This window comes from Musca domestica, unplaced genomic scaffold, assembly GCF_030504385.1.
Source record: "Musca domestica strain aabys unplaced genomic scaffold, Musca_domestica.polishedcontigs.V.1.1 14, whole genome shotgun sequence".
Taxonomy (NCBI): domain Eukaryota; kingdom Metazoa; phylum Arthropoda; class Insecta; order Diptera; family Muscidae; genus Musca; species Musca domestica.
In genome coordinates, this window is record NW_026712192.1 from 6,534,542 (window position 1) to 6,557,820 (window position 23,279).

The 23,279-nt window shown below is 35.8% G+C and overlaps 2 protein-coding genes across 2 annotated transcripts; both read right to left on the reverse strand.

The window, feature by feature from the left end:
• Nucleotides 1-4,851: 4,851 nt before the first annotated feature.
• Nucleotides 4,852-6,775, reverse strand: LOC101892803 (uncharacterized). The gene is made up of 2 exons (XM_005185833.4): nucleotides 6,420-6,775; nucleotides 4,852-6,340 (listed from the first exon to the last, which is right to left on the reverse strand). Exons 1-2 carry the CDS (start codon nucleotides 6,423-6,425, stop codon nucleotides 5,024-5,026), a joined length of 1,323 nt encoding a protein of 440 aa, XP_005185890.1. The 5' UTR covers nucleotides 6,426-6,775; the 3' UTR covers nucleotides 4,852-5,023.
• Nucleotides 6,776-18,192: 11,417 nt separating this feature from the next.
• LOC101892975 (keratin, type I cytoskeletal 9) lies at nucleotides 18,193-19,651 on the reverse strand. The gene is made up of 2 exons (XM_005185834.4): nucleotides 19,574-19,651; nucleotides 18,193-19,508 (listed from the first exon to the last, which is right to left on the reverse strand). Exons 1-2 carry the CDS (start codon nucleotides 19,577-19,579, stop codon nucleotides 18,354-18,356), a joined length of 1,161 nt encoding a protein of 386 aa, XP_005185891.1. The 5' UTR covers nucleotides 19,580-19,651; the 3' UTR covers nucleotides 18,193-18,353.
• Between the last annotated feature and the right edge of the window lie 3,628 nt (nucleotides 19,652-23,279).

Below are 23,279 nucleotides of genomic sequence, written 5' to 3' on the forward strand. Positions count from 1 at the left end.
TTATAGAGCTCAGAAATGTCTTTGACAAATTTTATCGGCTAAAATTTGAATATAGCTCCCATATATATCCTTAATCCGATCTCAGGCTTATTGTGCAAATAATGGATAACATCAGCCCAAATGGAGTGAATTTCGGAACGTACGTTTCCATTTTGTGGAACTCGGCTCCTATGTATATTTATATAAAATATTTATATTTTTATATAATCCTTCTTAAAGTGAAATCATGCACTCTATAGCAATGTTATTTGGCAAAAAAGATTATAATGTGTCCGTCAAATTTAGTGAAAATCGATTCAGAATTGGATATGCCTCCCATATATTAGTTCCCTCTGAAACCAAACTATAATTGCCCTATACGCAAATGTTGATAGGTGGTATGATCTACTTCAAACAAATTATTTTGTTACGGGAACTCTACCATATATGCATAGTGATGTAAGGTATCACATAGTCGGCCCGTCCGACTTTTGACTTTACCTTACTGTTTTTGTTTACAAAAATATATGGACAGAACGACCGACGAACGGACATGCATAAATTGACTCAGAATGTGATTCTTTGAAGATTACCAAGAGGAACTATGGGACAATTTAGTTTCCTTTTGCCTGTTACAGCAAATGCATAAAGACATATTATACTGTACATATACATAGTGGCGTAGGGTGTAAAAAAATTAAACCCTGGTTAAAAGGCATTTTGTCACGTCCATTGTATTCTGCCTAAAAGTATACTAGGCTATTCTAATATTTATATTAATATGTTCTGCTTTAATAGCCGATCTATCCTTTTTAACCAACAATTTTTAATAGACTATTGTGCTCAATTTCGATTGAAATTACTTCACTAAAATATATACGGACTTCTCCAAAAATTATAAACTCCAAAAAATTGTTATTTTATCTGAGCTAAAATAATGTTTCTTAATGGTTACTGGCCAAAATATCCATTATAAACCTTCGTATTACATTAAAACAAAGTTAGAGTACGTTTACAGTTTGCCAGATTTAAGTCCAGTGGAATGTTTGCAGCTGGAAAAGACTACATTTTGAAGAATATAAGTCTTAATGTTGATAACATGGTACAATTACCAAGGCAATCTTATACAATCACAATTTTTATACCCTCCACTATAGTATGGAGGGTATATTAAGTTTGTCATTCCGTTTGTAATGCCTGGAAATATAAATTTTTGACCCCACAAATTATATATCATCTGTCCATCTCTGGAAATTACTCTAGCTTCCGAACGAAATGAAGTAGATTGATAAAATTTTACTCAAATATATATTATGTCTGCAGGACTTTTGGTATTGAAAACAAAGACATAGAAGTATAAAGATGGGACAAGACAGAGTCACAAAATGGCAACCCTGTGAAAATACCTCTGTTGTTATGATATCGTAACAACATAGTTAGCAATGTTAAGCGATTTAAACCGCTTAGGCAATATACAATTAACTGGGAAAGTCTATGGAGTAGAATATTGAAACCCAATTTTTTGATTTTTCAAACTTTTGTTTGTCTTTTTGTTCTATAAATGGCTTTTTATACCCTCCACCATACTATGGAGGGTATATTAACTTTGTCATTCCGTTTGTAACTCCTCGAAATACTCATGTCAGACCCAACAAAGTATATATATTCTTGATCAGCGTAAAATTCTAAGTCGATTTAGCGATGTCCGTCCGTCTGTCTGTCTGTCTGTCTGTCCGTCTGTCTGTCTGTTGTAATCACGCTATCTTTCGAATGAATTGAGATAGATGGCTAAAATTTAGCACACATGTTTATTTTTCCAGTAGGCAGGTTAAGTTCGTAAATGGGCCATGTAGGTCCACGTTTTCATATAGCTACCATATAACGGTAACCCCCCTATATTAGGTATTTTGATGATTTTAGCGACGTTATTCACCGGAATTGTTTCAAATTTGGTATTTGAAGTTTCAAATGGATACTACACCCTAAGATAGAAAATTGTCTGTGCAAGTCAATGTCTTCGTATAGCCCCCATATAACGGTACTTCCCGATATTCGGTATTTTGATGATTTTAGCGACATTATTCACGGGAATTGTTTCAAATCTGGTATTTGAAGTTCCAAATGGATACTACACCCTAAGACAGAAAATTGTCTTTGCAGGTCCACGTCTTCGTATAGCCCCAATATAACGGTACCTCCCTATATTCGGTATTTTGATGATTTTAGCGACGTTATTCACCGGAATTGTTTCAAATTTGGTATTTGAAGTTCCAAATGGATACTACACCCTAAGACTGAAAATTTTCTGTGCAGGTCCACGTCTTCGTATAGCCCCCATATAACGGCACCTCGCTATGTTCGGTATTTTGATGATTTTAGCGACATTATTAACCGGAACTTTTTAAAATTTGGTATTTGAAGTTCGTTATGGGAACTACAATCTGTGACAGAAAATTGTCGGTGCGGGTCCAGTTTCGAATTTGAATATGGTAATGGCTTATGACAAACAATGCATATGTATGTCCACGTCATATAGACCCCAATATAACGGCTATATTCGGTATTTTTAAAATTTTAACAGAATTTTTTAAGGATTTTATTTTTTGAAAATTTCCAAATTCGTTGCAAATGGTGGAGGGTATTAAAAGTTCGGCCCGGCCGAACTTACTGCTTTTTAACTTGTTTATATTAGCATGGTCCTGTCATGAGCTGTTATCTAGATAGTATAGACACAAACCATTTGATCAAAATGCATTTTGTCTAGTCTTTACCATTTTAGGTCTTTGTTGAAAATCGGCCATGTAGGACCACGTTTTGGTATAGCCTCCAAATAACGGTACCTCTCGATATTAGCGACAATATTTACCGGAATTGTTTCAAATTTGGCATTTGAAGTTCGAAGTAGATACTACAACCTATGACAGAAAATTGTTCACGCAGGTCCACGTCTTCATATAACCGCCATATAACGGTTCCTCCCGATATTCGGTACTTTGTTGATTTTAGCGACATTATTCACCGGAATTGTTTCAAATACCAGGTCCACGTCTTCGTATGGACCCCAATATAACGGCTACATTCGTTATTTGGAAATTTTAACAGAATTTTAAACAGATTTTTTTTGAAAATTCGCAAATTCTTTGCAATTGGTGGAGGGTATTCAATGTTCGGCCTTAGTGCTTTTTTTACTTCTTACTGGTTATGAAGCTACTCTAAAACAAATAAAAAAAATAAGTTCGGCCAGGCCGAATTTTTAATGCCCTCCACCTTATCACCAAAAATCATCAACATAACGAATATCGGGAGGTATATACAATACAAAAACTTGAACCTATACATACAATATTTCGCCAACGGGGCTAGAACCCATTAGGACACACAAATATCAATTTTTAGACAAATCCACGAAGACATGTGGTAAAAATCATAATATACCGAACATCGGGAGGTACCGCTATATGGGGGCTATACCAAAACGTAGGCCTATACATGCAATGTTTCGCCACCGCAGCAAGAACCCATTATGACCAACAAATACCAATTTTTAGACAAATCTGCGAAGAAATGTGGCAAAAATCATCAAAATACCGAATATCGGTAGGTACCGTTATATGGGGACTATACCAAAGCGTGGACCGATATATCTCATTTTCAATACCAACCATCCTAGACACAATACAAATTGTTCTGCTAAATTTTGACGCTCGACGGACAAACGGAAATCGACTTAGAATTTTATGCTGATTATGAATATATATACGTTATGGGGTCTACGACGAATATTTAGGGATGTTACAAACGGAATGACAAATTTAATATACTCTCCTTTCCAAGGTGGAGGGTATAAAAATCAGATCAATCAGTTGTATGGAAACTTTTTTGTCACACCTTCCCATACATGTTGGACAGTGGATGCCGTGGATGCTTGTGAACACGAAGCAAGAAAATATATTTAAATATTTAAGAGAATTTGTTTCCCTTGGCCATCAATGTATGGAACATCAATTGTTGTTTCCGCCAACCTTTTTATTGTGTTTGTTTTAGTACAGGTGTATTGTTTAACTCACAATGTTTGTAGGCGGCACTATTCGATTGAATCTTCGAATTTAATCGTTGCCTTCTTCTTTTTCTTTGTAATGCTAATGACTCTTCTGAAGCATTCCAGATTACAACACCACCATTAAGATGATGACTTATTAAAATGTTATGCTAATGATTGAAACTGGAATGTTAACTATGGATGCATAGTAAAGAGTAGCTTGAGTAGACGATCAAAAGAGATGACACGATATAGAGTTTCGGTGTTTTTTGATGGCATGTTTTTATAAGTAGGCCAAGGTCAATGTCAACGTTGGATTAAGTGTTGGGGTCATTTGAAATTTAAGAGAAAACCCGCAACCGAATTCGAGAAAATTTGATAAGTTTTAGCACTGAAATCCATTGAAGTGTTATTGGATAAGGAATATTTTTCGTTAGTAAAGCCACAAACTTTATGAGTATTTTTGAAAAAAAAAGGTCTAGGACCTCAATAATAATGTATGAACTAAAAAATAAATAATTTTTAATTAACAAAAAAAGGTAGTTTTTTGAAATCAAATTTGGGTTGGCTTTTCCTGTTTTTAGAGAACTTGGGAAATTCGTCATACACGATTTTCCGATATGCCCAACAAATGAGACAGTCTTTAGGCTCTGGACTTTCCTTATATTTAGATGACGATCAAATCCGTTAATAATAGTTTCACTTTTTGATTCAATTGATTTGCCTAGCCCAGGTATTGATTGAAATTTTAGGATAAATTGAGATTCTTAGAGGTTTCTAAACACGGATTTCGAGATTCCTCGCCGATATAAAAACTCAATTTTAATTTTGATATATATTTTTGTTGCTTTTATTGTTTAACGCTAACTATTACTAATAACATTAACTAAATCTAAAATGCATGTAACAGGGCAGCTACAAAATGAGGTTTTGTGTTGTAGTCCGCTTGTTATGTTCTATATGGCCTTTAAGTATTTCCTCATGGAGGAATTTTCTAGAAAGTTCCTAATATTGAGGTGGTCCATACGTTTGAGCTGGAACGTGTTGGGGAACAGGTTCTGGGGCAACAAATGAGGGCTGGGCAACTGGGGCATTGTATTGGGGAGCGGGAGCATGGAAATGGGGTGCGGGTTCATGTACAGGTGGCAAATATGATGTGGATGGGGAAACAACTGGGGCAGGGGCACTGTATTGAGGAGCTGGTGCAGGGGCACTGTAGTGAGGAGCTGGAGCAGGGACGCTGTAGTGTGGAGCTGGAGCAGGGGCACTGTAGTGTGGAGCTGGAGCAGGGGCACTGTAGTGTGGAGCTGGGGCAGGGGCACTGTATTGAGGAGCTGGAGCAGGGGCACTGTATTGAGGAGCTGGAGCAGGGGCACTGTACTGGGGAGCTGGAGCAGGGGCACTGTATTGAGGAGCTGGAGCATGGAAATGTTGAGCAGGTTCCTGTACAGGTGGCAAGTACGAAGAAGTTGGGCCAGCAGATTGAACTGGAGCACTATATTGGGCAGCTGAAGAACTGAATGCAGAGCTGGAAGATGCGGGTGCCAAATAGGATGGTTCAGGAAGAGATACATGAGCCTCTGCTTGTGGTGCCAAATATGAAGTGGATGGAGCAACAGCCGAGCTTGAAACATGCTCATGAATTACGCGAAGAACTTTGGTTTGTTCCTGATGACCGGCACCAGCTGAATGGCCAGCAGCATGACCACCAGCAGAGTGACCTTCAGATGAGTGGATTACTTTAATGGTCTTGACGGCAGCTTGAGATTGAGCTTGACCATGACCATGGCTATGGCCATGTCCATGGGAAGAAGCTTCCTGTTGATGTACAACTTTAATGACTTTTTCGGCCGAAGCATGAGATTCAACAGAAGGAGCATAATCATAACCACCGTCAGAATGAGATCCACCAGAAGATGAGGCGGCATGGCTATGTACAACTTTGATAACTTTTTGTACGGGAGCGGGTGCACTTACATGGCCACCTGAGCCGTGAGATGATTGCTGATGAATAACTTTGATTACTTGAGGAGCTGCAGCAGCGTGTCCATGGCCGTGACCATGATCGTGACCAGCAGATGATGATGCATGTTGATGAATTACTTTAATGACTTTTTGTGGAGCACTATGACCACCATGACCACCACCGGAGGAGGCCGAGTGTTCAGACACAACCTTTATTTTATACACCGGACCGGATCCACCATGGCTATGACCATGACCAGAATAACCAGAGCCACCGCCTCCTCCACCGCCACCCAAGAGACCATTCAACAAGCCAGCATTGGCCACGGCCATCAAGGCGAACAAACACACAAATACCTGCAATGAAATGGAATGAATAAAACGTTGATAAATTAAATCCATGTTGGTTGTCATGTAACTGTCATAATTTACATACCTTCATTATGTTAAACCAAAGCTTAAATGTTACGGGATGGCAAACTTTAGATGTGCGTGTGTTATCGAATGCTTGTCTCGAGCGTTTGTTGCCAAACACATGGAGTTCATGACATTATATACCAGATCCAATTTAGAGATCATCATGCAGCATCATTGTCACACAAAATTAAAAAGAGATGCTTCTTTTTTCTATTTCTCCCTGTTCCCACTGTTCACTAATGAAATGCCAAAGTTGCTCATCTCTCTCTTTCTCGCTCTCGCTCTATTGCCACTTGACATAAAATCATTGAGAAATCAAAACATGCAAGGAAAGTGTTGATGTTTCACTGAAGCATTTCTTTATTCGGGGGAATCCAACGATTTTTGAAAAAATCGGGCCAAAAACTAGTAACAAAAAAAAAAAAAAAAAACATTAAATAAACGATCATTAAAGAAATGAGTATCTATCTCCACATCATAGTTGACCAAGTGAAGTTTTTAATGGGTTTATAAATATGTTGTTGCTAAAAAAAATAAATAGACTTTAATTGCCAACATTATTGTTTAACACCAATTTCACATTATATTTGTATTTATGTTATGTTATCTTGTTCGGAAGCCAAATTTGGAAAAAAAAATTGGATTTGCATAAAATAATATTATTGAAGATAATGCAAAAAACTAAAAATAAACGACTGCCAATAAATGCAGTACATGTGCACCAAAATCTCTTCATAAAACGGGTTTAAAATTTTGATTTATAATAACTTAGCATTTTATAAGTTGTAATTCCATTGAGGATTTCATTTTTAATATATTTGGAGTTACTAACAATGATTTAAGGGACTCAAATAGAGGGAATTTTTCAGATTTTTCATAATTTTTCAAGAGTGGAGTGGCAGGATTAATATTTTTTGCTTTTCAATTTTTTTTTAGATCTAAATATTTTTATGATCAATGAGAAAAACTCTTTCTAGTTTTGTAGGTTTCAGAACATTTTTATGTGTCTATATACAGTAGCTCCAAAAGAAACTCGCACTGCTAAAGAAACATTTTTATTTTTCTTTTAACTTCCGAAACTCAAAATTTACAAAAAAAATATTTTATTGGTACACTAGTAAGTAATTTAAAAAGCAAAAAAAAAACTTAAAATTTTAATTCATTTAAAGCAAAAAAAATCTTATTTCAATGCCAAAGCGAAACTCGTACACTTCGTATAATTTAAAGTATTTCTGGGCATTAATATTTTGTATGCATTCCTTTACTTTTTTACCATTTGTAGCCTACTATTTGGCATACTTTTAAAAGTTTTTCGCAAAAGTTAGGTTCAATTTTTTGCCATTCGCCCAATAAAGCTTTCTTCAGATCTTCTTTGCGAGATATGGCGGATTTTTCTATAGCTCCAAAATTCTCTATAGGGTTTATGTCTGGATTCTGGGCTGGTGCATCTATGACATGGGGACAAATGTATGGTAGCCATTACCTCTCTTTATAAGCCTTGTGTTTCGGATCATTGTCTTGATAAATATAATAATCTTCTCTAAGGTCGAGCTTTTCCTTAAAGAGTGGCCAACTTTCTTTCAAAATGTTAAGGTACATAGTCTGATCCATAATGCCCTCAATAAAATGCAATATACCAGCTCCAGAAGCTGAAAATGAACCCCACACCATTACTGAAAATTTGTCATAAATTAGTTTTTAGGGACTTCCCCAAATACATTTTCCACCAATCTCGTGAAGTTGGATGCAGTTCGAAACAGGGTTGCCGTTTAAATGTGAGCTACGTATCAAAAGTTTAGCTTTTGTATAGAAATTTGGTGAGTTTTAGAATAAATGCCATTACTTTATTAAATAAATAAAAACGGTAATCTTTTGTTCTTCGGTTAGTTCTAGTATCCTAATAATACACTAATAAAAATATAAGTTTCTTCTGGTAGTGAATTTGATAACAATCATATATTGCATTCAAGAAAATTGTTTGCTAATTGTACGAGTTTCGCTTGGAGCTACTGTACATCTCTACCTAAATATCTATCAATTACCTATTTTATTCCTTACGCCACACTGTGGTACGACCCATAATTCCTTTTGATGATCTTCATAAAATCACATTCTGGATCGATTTAGGCATGTCTGTCCGTCTGCCCATGTATTTTTGTAAACAAAGTACAGGTTGCATTTATTGTCTGATTGAGATGACCAACCCTATTGAAATAGGTACTAATGGGATCGGATTTGGATATAGCTTCCATAAATAGTGTCGTCCGATTTCATAAGTATTGTGCACCAAATGTGTAATATACACACGGCCAGGTTCAGTCCAGAAGTACATATGTCTGGCAATTTTGATGAATATCGGATTTAGATATAGCACCCATAAATATTTTCGCCCGATTACAATTTTTTTTGTTGCAACATGATTAATATTCGTTAATTAGAATTGGTTTTTTCACATACGACCAAATTCAGTCTAGAAGCAAATACTTTCAAGTTCGTGGAAATCGGTTAAGATTTAGCTATATCATCCATATATATGTTTTATCCGATTTGATATTTAAGTCCCTCACATTCGTAATATGCACTCCACAACAATGATGTTTGGTACCAGATATCAGATACAGATCACCACTGTTAAATTTTATCGATATCGGTTCAGATTTGGGTATAGCTTCCATATATATCGTCATACGATGTAACAGTTATTGTGCACCAAGTATGTAATATCAACCCAAATTAGATAGATTTTTGCATATTCACACTCTAAATCCTGGAGGGTATAAAAAGCTCGGTCCGGCCAAAATTTACATTTTTTTAATGATGAAACATGCAAAAGAGGAAATAGAACATAGGAAATAGTAAATAGTCTGAGAGAACTGTTACTTTACTCTCTGAGAAATAAGTAGCTGGAAAACCAAAGTCATCAGAGAAAGAGCCTATTTATCTCGAATATTTAACAAGTAAAAAACATTAAGTCTTGTAATTGACAGATGTACATATATCGTCATATTCATGTACCTATTATTAGAATATCACTGTTGACCCTCAATTATCTTAACTTTTAACTCTCTTAATTTAATTTGAATTTTAAGCTCTCTTTCGCTCTCGTTCTCTTTTTCTCTCTCTCTTTCTTCAGACACCCAGCGGATTTTTTAGCACATACATCTTCCATCTGAGACCAATGACGATGTAGGTGCGACCCATCCAAAGCCTGTATACAATTCCTACTTACATTTACACAGCGATGGCCTAGGCCGTCAGACTAGTCCGAAATCTACCAACAATGTAAGCGAATGTTGGATGGGTCCGAAATCGACCGACAACGTAAGCGAATGTTGGATGGGTCCGAAATCTATCAACATTGTAAGTGAAGGTTGGATGGGTCCGATTCCATCAAGATTTTAGATTGTGGAACTTAAATTTCAGCTGTTTTTTATTAAAATATTCGTATTATAGAACAGTGTTTTCAACAATAAAATATTCTTATTATAATTGGAAATAATGCTTAAAAAAGAAATTCATAAAACTTATTCAAAAGACGTGGGAAGAAACAAAGCTTAAACTGAAGGAAAAAAATTAAATTTTTCCAGTTTTTTTATTGTAGGACATTGTTCGGAAGTGTCTGGCCTTAGGGAATTTGAAACAATTTCTATTTTTTTGGCGTAATCCTGTTCAGTAAATCCTCCACATATCACAGCTTCTGAAATAAGGATAGAAAATATAGAACAATTTTTTAATATTAAACAGTTATACTATAGAATAGACCAATGGACTACATTTAAAGGTAATATAATATCTTTTCAATAATGTAAGAAAAAAATTAACTCACCGAAAATGGCCATGTTTAAAAGTTTATATTCCTTAAACGCACTTTTGTTTGGGGACCATCATAGTTGTAATATAATATTATAGAAATGTCAATAATCTTGCAGAAGTTTGCATGGAATCTGCTCATTTAGTACAATATCATTGTTTTCCAAACAGTCCGTCCTCAACTGTGCATTTCTTTTTAAATTGTCTGCTTCCACTTTCTTTAATCTCTTAAATTTCTCCTACTGAATCATAACATTTTATTTAACTTATTTAACACACAACACTTACTATATTCTTATTTTATTAATTTATTTTATTAACTTTTTTTCAATATACACAACTTGCACTTTCAAAATCACTTCACAGAATAAAATTTTGCTTTAAAAAAGAAAGAAGCATCAAAAATGAATAACGGTACAACACCGGCTGCAACAACACACAAAAAAAAAAAATTTACAAAACAATACAAAGGCATCCGATTCAGATGCAAGTGCGATGGACACATTTTATTATATTCTGTTTTGTTCTTTAATTCTAATATGGATTTTGTTCCACAATGTAATAGCAATGCGACTCATCCAAATCGGATGCTAGTTGTATGCTATAAACCACTTTTATTTCATTTTTTCCTATTGACAAAGTAGCATACATTTGGATGGGTATTAAATTGTAATGGCGAGCGGACTGCTGGGCATTATCAACCTCTCATACTCCCAATTTCTTTCAGTCTCATCCACTTAGCTCCCACCAGAATATTATTGTTATTATTTATATTATTGCACGTTCTTTCACAAAAGAATTCAATTGTTGTACACATCTTGAAAAGATATGTTGATGTCGGCTATTTTATTTATAATTGAATTTAAAAAATTGAAAAAATAAATACATTAATTTAATTTAAAATCTTTTTTATTTTTTAATGTTTTATAAGAAATTTGAAAGATAACTATATGTTCTTTTGTGTATTTAAGAATTTTGTGTTAATTTTATATATTTATTAGTCTAACTATATATCTATTGCATTTTAAGATGTTTTTTTTTCTTAAGAGTATTAAACATTTATAGACATTGGATCATTGCTACGTTTTAAGTTTACGTGTACAAATTTATTTTTTTAATGCTATTAGAATTTAGGATTAATATTATGTTTATATAAGAGTTGTGCCGGGGTTATGAGGATTTATTTGGTGTATATGCAATGAAATTGATAATTTAAATCCGGTAAACGGTAGACGTGTCATTACAAATGAAATTTTCGATTCCAAACCAATTTCAAGGTTAGTAAAAAATTACCTTGTAAATGACATGTTTCCCATGTCGAAGAATCGAATTAAATCAATAAACATAAATTGTCGTTTGCCAACTGGCGGTCTATCTCGTTATCATTTGAATGACATTTAATTCACCACTTCAGTCAATGAAATCAATCGAAAATTCCCGCGCATTGTGTGAATTTTTGCATATTTTATTGTGTATTTTTGGGCATTTGTAACGCACATTTTTTGTTAAATCTTCTGACATCTGGTTTTGTTTGAGTCGATTTTTGATGTTCCGATTGAATTTTTTTGGGAACTTGCATTGTTTTCATTTAGTTTCTAACAATGCCACCCTAGCAGCAGCACCTCTTCAAATGTTTTGGGATTTGGTAACAAACTTGTTGTTGAGTGCCATAAAAAGGGGCTAGTCGTGGTTTCTTAAGCCTATGAAAAAAAATTGAAGTGAACCTACCGGTGACCCCATCTACTGGGGAATAAAAAATGAATGCATAATTTGGTTTATATCTCTGCATAATTTGAGCTTAATTGTCATTTTTATTATGATTTTTTTTTTGGTAGGCTTTACAAACGAATGGAATGTGGATGCAAATATTATGACTTAAATATAAGTCTACGTGCCAAGTTCATAATGGAAATCTAAATCATAACTTAAGGTTAGAGATGAAGACATACCCACTTGTGTCTGTTACTAATGTTATATTATGCATAGATTTTATAAATTGACATTGGGGATTCTTTGAAAGTAAAACATGAATTATTTTTTAATTTTATATATCGGTATTGTCGAGACTTCGGAATTGAATACAACAATTACATTAAGCGATTGTAATTTGACATTTGGCTTGCTAACGGTCTGTAATGGTATATTTAATAAGGAATAAGTGACACCCAGCTGCTCTTATACTTTTTCCTAAATTGACTGCCGTAAGGGCAGTCCAATATACTTAAAATTTTGAAAAATTTATGAATGGCTATTTTTTGATATAAATTAACTAAAGTAAACAAGAAAAAAGCTGTAAGTTCGGCCGGGCCGAACTTTGAATACCCTCCACCATTTGGTACAAATTTAACAACTTTCCAAAAAAAAATCCGTTAAAAATGCTGTTAAAATCTTTAAAATACCTAATGTAATGTACGACGACGTGGACCTGCATAGGCAACTTTTGTCACAAGCTATTACAATATTCAAATGCGAAACTTGAAATGAAATCTGTATGTACCTAAAATTATCAAAATACCGAATATAGGGAGGTACCATGGGGGTTATAAAACGTGGACCTGGACAGACAATTTTCTATCATAGGCTGTAGTATCTATTACGAACTTTAAATACAAAATTTGATATAATTCCGTTAAATAATGTCGCTAAAATCATCAAAATACCGAATATCGAGGGTTCCGTTATATGGGGACTATACGAAGACGTGGACCTGCACACACAATTTTCTGTCATAGGCTGTAGTATTCATTACGAACTTCAAATACTAAATTTGAAATAGTTCCGGTAAATAATGTCTCTAAAATCATCAGAATACCCAATATCGGGAGGTACCGTTATATGGGGGCTATACGAAGGCGTGCACCTACATGCCCCATTTTCTGTTTTATGCTGTAGAATCTATTACGAACTTCAAATACCAAATTTTAAACAATTCCGGCAAATAATGTCGCTAAAATCATCAAAATACCTAAAATCGGGAGGTACCGTTATATGGGGGCTATACGAAGACGTGGACCTAGATGGTCCATTTTCAATACCAAAAATCCTGCAGACATAATACACATTTGAGTAAAATTCTATCAACCTACTTCATTTCGTTCGGAAGCTAGAGTGATTTCCACAGACGGACATTACTAGATCGACATAGAATTTTATGCTGATCAAGAATATATATACTTTGTGGGGTCTAAAATGTATATTTCAAGGTGTTACAAACGGAATGACAAACTTAATATACCCTCCATACTATGGTGGAAAGTATAAAAACGAACGGTTGATAGCTTAATTTGATCATTCCGATAGAATTCGAAACATATATTTACGTTACCCCCTGGTAAACATTATCATCGTTCTCCACTAATAAACAAACGTTGTTTTTATAAAAACAACAATAAAGGGATAAAGCCTGCCATTTTGCAACAACAAAATACTACGGTATCCCGAACAAACAAGCCACACTGTTCTATTCGAGAAAATTCTAAAAGTAGTCTGCACTGACTTAAACCTTCAATTGACAATTTATTTTCTATGACAACAATACCAAAGAAATATATAATCCGTATCTGATTTTGTAGGTCAAATACTAAACGAATGGTATTTTGAAGATTTTAGCCAAAATTTGTCAATGAAATTGTCTTAAAATCCACAAAAGGAGTTCCTTGTGAGTACATAACCCCCTGGAAGAGAAGTGTCTGTATGTCCACGATATCATATATCCTCCGTATAACGGTTCCTCCCGATATTCGGTATTTTGATGATTTTATCCACATTTTTCAACCGAATTGTCTGAAGATCCTCACAAGGAGTTCCTTGTGAGTACTTTATTCCCTAGATGAGAATTGTATATATGGGTAAACGATATCGTACCTCCCATATAACGGTACCCCCGAGATTCGGTATTTTGATGATTTCAGCCAAATTTTTTAAATGGAAAATCGACTCAAGGGGTTCCTTTTGAGTACTTTACCCACTAGAAGAGAATAGTCTAAATAGGTCCACGTTTTAGTATAGGGCCCATATAACAGTACCCCCGATTTTCGGTATTTTCATGATTTTTGCGACATTATTCACCGGAATTGTTTCAAATTTCGTACATATAGTTCAAACCGTTAGCACAGCCTGCACTTATGCAGGCCCACGTCTTCGTATAGCCCCCCATATAACGGTTTTCATTTGAGCGGTATTTTTCGACTTATTTTTTTTTTTAATTTTTCAAGCTTCTTCCAAATGGTGGAGAGTAGAAAAAAGTTCGGCCGAACTTATCTACTTTTTTACTTGTTTTTTCTTCTTGTTTCCTTCGTTTTATTGGGACATATTTCAGCTTCTTTTATAAACCCATGTTTTGATCTTTAAGACCGGTATTTTCAACCGAAATGCCAATGAGTGAGTGTCAACCGAAATGCCAATGAGTGACATAGCCTCTCAAAACGCCAGTCAACCCGGCAACGTCACTTAAAGATGAAAAATTTGGATATTTCGGTCTCGGGTTTATGGTTCTCAATCCATCCTCTTCTCTAGACCACGGCAAAAATTAAACTTTACAAAAAAAAAGAACTTACATATAACTCCATAGTTTCTACATTTTTGGAAAACTCATCCAAATTATAAAATAACCTAACGATAAGTGCCGTTTTCGGCAAATTTCTGCAAAAATAAAAATATGTGAATTGTGTAAAATATTTTGTGTAAAATATTCTTGTAGTTTTTATCTTTGTTGTAATTTAGTGCATACTTTATAGAAATGTGCACTTTTCTCCGCTTTAATTTTAGCTAACAATATCCAGAATTAAAATAATTCAAAAAAAAAAACAGACAATTTTAACTATTAAATAAATTGTGTTATCTTAAGAAACTAATTGGATAATATGATTTTTTTATGCATTATTTCATATGCATTATTATTATAAATTGTATTAATCCTTGTATCATTATTCCAATTAAAGTTTTTTGTTGTTCTCAATAATTTAAAATTGTTATCTTACTAAAAAGAATACTTTTTCTTACTATTCCAAAAGGAAAAATTTAAATGTTCGCCTAAAAGTATGCTGCACATTTAGGCATTTTATTTAATGCATAAAATATTTCATATGCGTCCAATAGATTAAGAAATTAATTAATGTTTATACCCTCTAACCATGGTATAATTAGTAGGCAAAAGCAAAAGAACAACAAATATAGTTCGACAACAACAATAAGGAAATTTGTTTTCGTAAGTAATGCCATAGTGTCATAGCAATCTGTCCAAAAATAAAAACAAAATAATTAATTTTCACTAAAAGAACAATTTTGGAATTTGTTTATTAAATTAAAAGTGAAGAAGAAATGTTTCTAAACTGCTTATTTTGTTGTTGCAAAATGGTCAGGTTTTATCCCTTTAATGTTGTTTTTATAAAAACAACGTTCGTTTATTAGTGGAGAACGATGGTAATGTTTACCAGGGGGTAAGGCAGGGAATACCTAGGTTTCGGAAAGAGCTGATGAGGATTGGAGGCTCTTTCCCTTGTTTTTCCTGCTTATTTCTAAAAAGTGTATAATTATACCCTAAGCCATATGGCTAGAGGGGGTATATATCATTTGATACGACCAATACGTGCCTCATCTAAATAACGGTTTTACACCCTAGGTCAATTTGGACCAAATCCGTTTCAGGACATTTGGAGTCGATCTAACGACGTCCGTCCGTCTGTCTGTCTGGCTGGTGCGCACGATAACTCTCGAAGGGAGTATCCGATTTGGTCCAAACTTGGTACATCGTAATATTTTTATCAGATTTCGGAGATGGTATATCGGTCCACTTCTCCCGGTCCACAAAAAATATTTTGCTACATCTTTGCAAATCCAAATATTTGAATCAGTTCTAGGTCAAGTAGGAAAATGGACAATATCGGTTCACTCTATCAAGTACCTGCTCTACAAAGGGTCAACATTTTGAATAATTATTACTCATATAAAATGTGATGTAAGAATCCGATTGTCTTTAAATTACATACATTACAATACGTTTATCAACCCATCTTCTGCTGTGAAGATGGAATATATCGGTCAACTCCTTCTTGTACCTCCCCCACAAAGGGTCAACATTTTGAACATCCATGGAGCTCATAAAACGGGAAATTAACACAATAACACTCAGACTTGGCACATCGCAATATTCCCATCAACGCAAGATCTGTTATATAGGTGTTAGAGACCGGACCATCTTCAAACATTAAATTATATTCGCCACTGCGAAGGGTACGGCCTCAATTTTGAACCAACTCAGATGTAATATGAAACAGTCAGAATCTTTGTTGATATATTAACTACTCTCAAACAAGCTTCCAACAAGTTTTAGAGATTTTGAATTTTTTAAATTGAAACCCAATGTAGGTCTACAAGGTTTTGCAATTATAAAAAAACTTGAAAAGTAGTGCTTATATAGACCCTAAATCGGCGAAAAATATACGGACAAGAAAAATGAGTATTAATGAAAACATCTAAAAAAGCAGTAAGTTCGGTCGGGCCGAACTATGAATACCTTCACCATTTGGAACCTGGACCTATATAGGCATTTCCCTTCTAGGGGGTAAAGTGCTTAGAAAGAACTTCTAGAAAGAATTTTCTGACAAACTCCATTGAAAAATTTAGTTAAAATCATCGAAATACCGAATATAGGGAGGTACCGTTATATGAGGGACATACGATATTGTGGACAATACTCTTCCAGGGGGTAAAGTACGCAGAAGGAACTTCTTTTGTGGATTTTCAGACAATTTATATGCTAAATTGCTCGTGAGCTGAACATATCGCAATATTCCATTCGGGAAATATTGAAAAAGGAGCTCGAGGTAAAGCCATTGAAATTCCAAAAAGTGCAAGAACTTACACCGCAACAAAAGGAAGGCCGAATGTGGTGAACTGCCGAATTTGGTTTTCTCCGATGAGAAAACATTCGTTGTCCATCAGTTTGCAAAATGCAAAACAAGCAAAATGATCGTGTTTACTTTCCAAAGAGGTCAGCTGAAAATGTGCACCTTCGATTAGCCACCAGAACTCAAGCGCCGGCCAATGTGATGGTGTGAGCCGCCATAACAGCCGATGGTCGCTCTCCGCTCATATTAATCGACCGTGGCATCAGAATAAATGCCGAATATTATCGCGAAAATATTCTGGAGGGTGATTTAAATATTTAAATATTATTATTAATATTAAATATTTTGGACGCAGACCTTGGACATTCCAACAAGACTCAGCACCATCGTACTCAGCACGCGCCACCCAAGAATGGTTAAAAAGTGAGGTTCCTCGCCTTATTTCCAGCGCACAATGGCCACAAAAATCTCCGGATACCAATCCGTTGGACTATTGTGTTTGGGGTATTTTGGAAAGCAAGATAGGCACTAAAAAATACCAAAGTGTCGATCACCTCAAGCAAGCGCTTCGCCGGTAATTGGCCAAAATACCGCAGAGCAACATTCAGGCAGCGTGTGACGGTTTCATTGGCCGTTTGAAGGCCATAATTGGTGCTAAAGGTGACAAATTCGAACAAATCTATACTTATTCTAAAATTTGATGCTATTTCCGACTTTTTTTCCTTTCATTCAATAAAATTTAATAAAAATTGAAAAATTATGGCGTTTGACTTTATGGCAGTTTTTTTATCTCACCCTGTATGTCGGATGGTATAAACAAGGATTAAATGTCTTCAAAAGCATTCTCTTTTAAAAACTCACTTCTCTTTCCGGAAAAGGCAAGGAGTGAGTGTGATTCTCATTCATTTTCCACCCAAGTCGTCATATCAAAGCTGATAAAGCCAAGTGACATATCAGCAAATATTGCAAAGCTGTCAGTTTCGCTTTTGAAAAATATTGCTCTCTGTAATAAAGAGTAATATGAAGTTAAGTCAAGAGGGAGAATACTCCAGACTTGAGCAATCATAATGTCATAACAACAACTTACTAACAAAAAAAGCTAAATTTAAAACATTAAAAAGAGTACTTTTCGAATTTTAATTAATTTGAATACATTTCTATTATTTATTTAATTAAATTATAAATAAATAAAAAAATACTTTTATTCCTAATAATGAAGATATAATTTAAAAATGACCTAGACTTACACATAAAAATGGTTGTAATGCGACACTAAATGACTTTGACTAAATGGTTTACCAACCATGGGATGGGGGTCCATGGGATGGGGGACCATGTGGTGGAGGACCATGTGATGGAGGACCATGTGGTGGGGGACCATGTGATGGTGGACCATGGGGAGATGACTGTTGGGCACCACCCTGGCCCAAAAGACTCTGTAGGAGACCAGCTTTGCCGGAACCGGAACCTTGACTGGGACCCTGTTCAACGCGAGTTATTTTAAGTTCGCCTTTTTGTACGACATGTCCGCCGCTGAAATAACTGTTTTGTCCTCCCTTGCTGCGTGTAACCACAGCGCTGCCTTTTTCACCAAAATGAGCAATTAGCTGGCCATTGATATCAGCAACACCACCAGCCCCACCTCCTGCTCCGCCACCAAAACCACCGCCAAATCCATGATCGTCTTGCAAAACCAATTGTAGAATTTGTGGCAGAATTTGCTTCAATTGAGCATTGTATGCACCGGCATTGCTGCCACTGCCATGAGAATAGCCAGAGGCATATGAGTGACCTTGATCATAGGCAGCACCACCACCACCGCCGGAGTAACCATGTCCACCATCTTCAGTAATAACTTTGAAGATCTGAGCTTGGCCACCATCACCATGACCGTGACCATGGTCAGCAAATTGGGCGCCACCATAGCTATAGGCCTGACCTATAACAGCAGCATCGGCAGCGCCAGCGCCATAAGAATGATCGTGGGCGATTGCAATGGTCTCAGCTGCATGACCATGTCCGTGATCATGACCATGGCCTTGATCATGACCGCCATGCTCAATAATGACTTTGAAAATCTTGGCATCGCCACCAGCACCACCAGCCGCAGCATGTCCCGAGCCATGTGAATAACCATAGTCATGGGCATAGGAGGAACCATGTGAAGCGCCGTAACTGCTGTAACTGGAACCATGACCACCGCCGTAACTGTAAGCATGACCACCGCCATAACTGGAACCATGACCACCACCATAACTGGCACCATGACCACCGCCATAACTGCCACCATGGCCATGAGCCGATGATGATCCTCCATGACCACCTACCGAAGGTGTGGCCACTGCATTGAAACTGCTACCACCGCTACTGGCTCCGGCACTACTGCCGCCAAACAGCTTCAAAAAAGTCGCATCACAGATGCAAACTGCGGCCATTAAACAAACTAATATCTGCAAAAGAGTATCCAGTTAGACCTGTGTATCCTCCAATATGTCAGCCAAAGTGTCCATCTTACCTTCATCTCAGTTCAGTTTCCGCTTGGGGTGTTTGGGGATTCGTGTAAAAAACTGACTGAACTTGTAAACTGTAAACTATGGAATGATTTGACTTTCTAATATTTCTCTACATTTATATGGGACCCTCCAGTTTTTTTTTGGCTTCGATCTTTGGCAAAGCAATTCTCTTTTTTTCGCTCTCCCTTTGGATCTCTGCGAGTAGGCCAAAAGATTGCTGGGAACAATCATTTACTTAAAAACGTATTAATGTTTTGGATATGCGTTTATTTCTTCATCGAGCGGGCAAACGGAACGCAGCAGGGTTTCAGCCAATCCAGAGCAAGAGGTTTCAGGTTCATCCAAACTTATAATAAGTATTTCAAAATTTCTTTTCAAGTTTTGTTTTTACACACAGACACACACACAAACAAATGCTCAATTGCCGATGGACGGAGCGGAATGGATGGAGCGACCGGCTTTTGATGCTGTTCAAAAATAGTTTTCAAAATTTTTGCATATTTTAAGCAAACTTGTCAGCCCCAACATAAACAGCAGCAACAAAAACAATCCAAACAAAAGCCACAACTCAAGACGAATTTGCCGCCACCAACACCAGCCACCAGATGACTTACAACGAAATTCCGCCAGACAAATTGTGGTCAGATTTTAACAACAGCATCGGCATCTAAACACATTATTCGCATCCATGGTAACAAGATGCAGATCATCATTAATCGATGCCCCCCCTCTCAACACACATTAATGATAGGTCGCACACACACACACTCATTCACAGCCTCTGTTTGTACCACAAAAAAGTGTTTGATTCACTAACCTTGGTCAACATGTTTGTGAGCTGGGCCAAAACGTGTGTCATTACAAGTGGTATCGCTTAGCCACTGTCTTTCTACAACTCAAACACGCACGCACACACACACACGCATGCTTGCTTTGCTTCATTTCTTTCCATTCATAATGAATTGAATTGGCCGACTGGTATAAGGTTCTCTGGCTTTGGGTTGCGTTGTTCGTCGCCTATTAAATAAAAATTAACTAATTTTCATAAATAATTTACAAATAATTTTAATAGTTTCTTTGAAATGCGTTAGGGTTCCCAGTTCATCGCTCTGTAATATGAAGGCTTGCACAATGCATTTATTTCTGATGATGATATTTCTGTCAAGGTCACACACAAAGTTCATACCTATCCTAATTTTGTTTTGTTTTTCTCTCTCTCACTCTTTCTCACTAATTCTCTCCCTCAGTGAGGGGATATTAGCATAAAAATGTGACACTATGATGTTGTAAACAAAATGACATTTTTTTGTAACGTTATTTTTTTTAAATTACTATAAGTTTGGTGGGCCTTTTCAAACATATGAATGTAATTTCAGTCTAAGCGAATGTATTTCCGGTCATTATTCTCTATGCACAGCTGGAGAGTAGAGATTTTTAAATTTGTTACACATTCCAATATATGTAGTTTATAACTCAGTATGTTGGCAATGCTTGACGTAGGAAGTTCGGAAGAAAGAAAACAAGAGTTTTTGTTAAAAAATATATTTTTATTCATAAACATATTCGTGGCAGAATTATGTTTACAATTCTCATTGTCAAAATGTTTATTTATAAATACATTGTATTTATATACAAAAATATACAGAGATGGGAACCGGTTTTCTATGCTGTGAACTTTGACAAGGTAAATTGCAGAACATGCAGAGATGGATATGCTGATATGATTTATTTATTTTATTACCTATAGAACATGCACTTTAATTACCAATAACGTTGTGCAGAGGTTTTAAACTACACCAGAACGGTATATATGGTATGTTGGGCAAGTGACCCAGACCTGCAGCGTCGAGCCATTTTTTTCAGACTTTAACCAATTTTATTTACGACTTCGACTTCTTTGTTGACTTTGAAAAAAAAAACAAGAATTGCCATTTAACAAGTTAAAAAGCAGTAATTTCGGCCGGGGCGAACTTTGAATAACCTCCACCATTTGGAAATAAATTGAAAATTTTCAAAAAATAAAATCCGTTAAAAATTCTATTAAAATCTTAAAAATACCTGGTCTATACGACGTGGACCTACAAAGGCTTTGTTTGTCATAAGCCATTACCATATTCAAATTCGAAACATGAAATACAGGCTGTAGCATCCATTACGAACTTCAAATACGGTGAGTATTGTACCTAAAATCGTCAAAAACCGAATATGGGGATGTACTGATATATGGGGCCTATACGAACACCAGGACCTGCATAGACAATTTTCTGTCACAGACTGCAGTTCCCATTACGAACTCTAAATACATAATTTGAAACAACTACGGTGAATAATGACGATAAAATCATCAAAATACCGAATATTGGGAGGTACCGTTATATGGGGGCTATACGAAGACGTGGACCTGCACAGACAATTTTCTGCCTTAGGCTGTAGTATCCTGCACTGACAATTTTCCGTCTTAGGCTGTAGTATCCATTACGAACTTCAAATATCAAATTTGAAAAATCAAATCATAAAATCATCAAAATACCGAATATCGGGGGGTACAGTTATGTGGGGGTAATACAAACACGTGGACCTGCATAGACAATTTTCTGTCACAGACTGTAGTTCCCATTACGAACTCTAAATACGTAATTTGAAACAACTACGGTGAATAATGATGCTATTATAGACTGTAGTAGCCATTACGAACTTCAAATATCAAATTTGAAACAATTCCGGCTAAAATTGTCCATAAAATCATCAAAATACCGAATATAGGGAGGTACCATTATATGGGGGATATACGAACACCTGGACCTGCACAGATAATTTTCTGTCTTAGGCTGTAGTATCCATTTCAAACTTCAAATACCAAATTTGAAACAATTCCGGTGAATACTGTCGATCAAATTATGAAAATACCGAATATCGGGAGGTACCGTTATATGGGGGCTATACGAAAACGTGGACCTACATGGGACCTACATGTCTACTGGAAAAATAAACATGCGTGCAAAATTTTAGTCGTCTATCTCAATTCGTTTGAGAGATAGCGTAATTACAACAGACAGACGGACAGGCAGACGGAAATGGCTAAATTGACTTAGAACTTTACGCTGATCAAGAATATATATACTCTGTTGGGTCGGACATGAATATTTCGAGGAGTTACAAACGGAATGACAAAGTTAATATACCCTCCATACTATGGTGGAGGGTATAAAAATAATTTAAAAAAAAACAGCAAGGACAAGTCAAAAGTCGGGTGGTCTGACTATATGATACCCTACACCACAAGGCATATTTAGTATAGCTACCGTAACAAAATAATTTATTTGAAGTAGATCATACCATCTATTGACATTTAGCTTTAGAGCAGGTATAGTATGGTTTCAGAGAGAACAAATATATGGGAGTCATATCCAATTTTTAATCGCGTTTCAGTAAATTTGACGGAGACTTTTTTATCTTTTACACCAAATAACATTTCTATAGACTGCATGATATCACTTCGAGAAGGATTATATTTAGGAAATATATATCGGAGCCGAGCTCCACAAAATAGAAACGTACGTCCCGGAATTCACTCCATTTGGGCTGATATTAGGCCTTATTTGCACAATAAACCTAAAATCGGATTAAGGATATTTAGGGGCTATATCGAAATGTTAGCAGATCTCGATAAAATTTGGTAGATATCAAATATTATTTCTGTCGGATGGA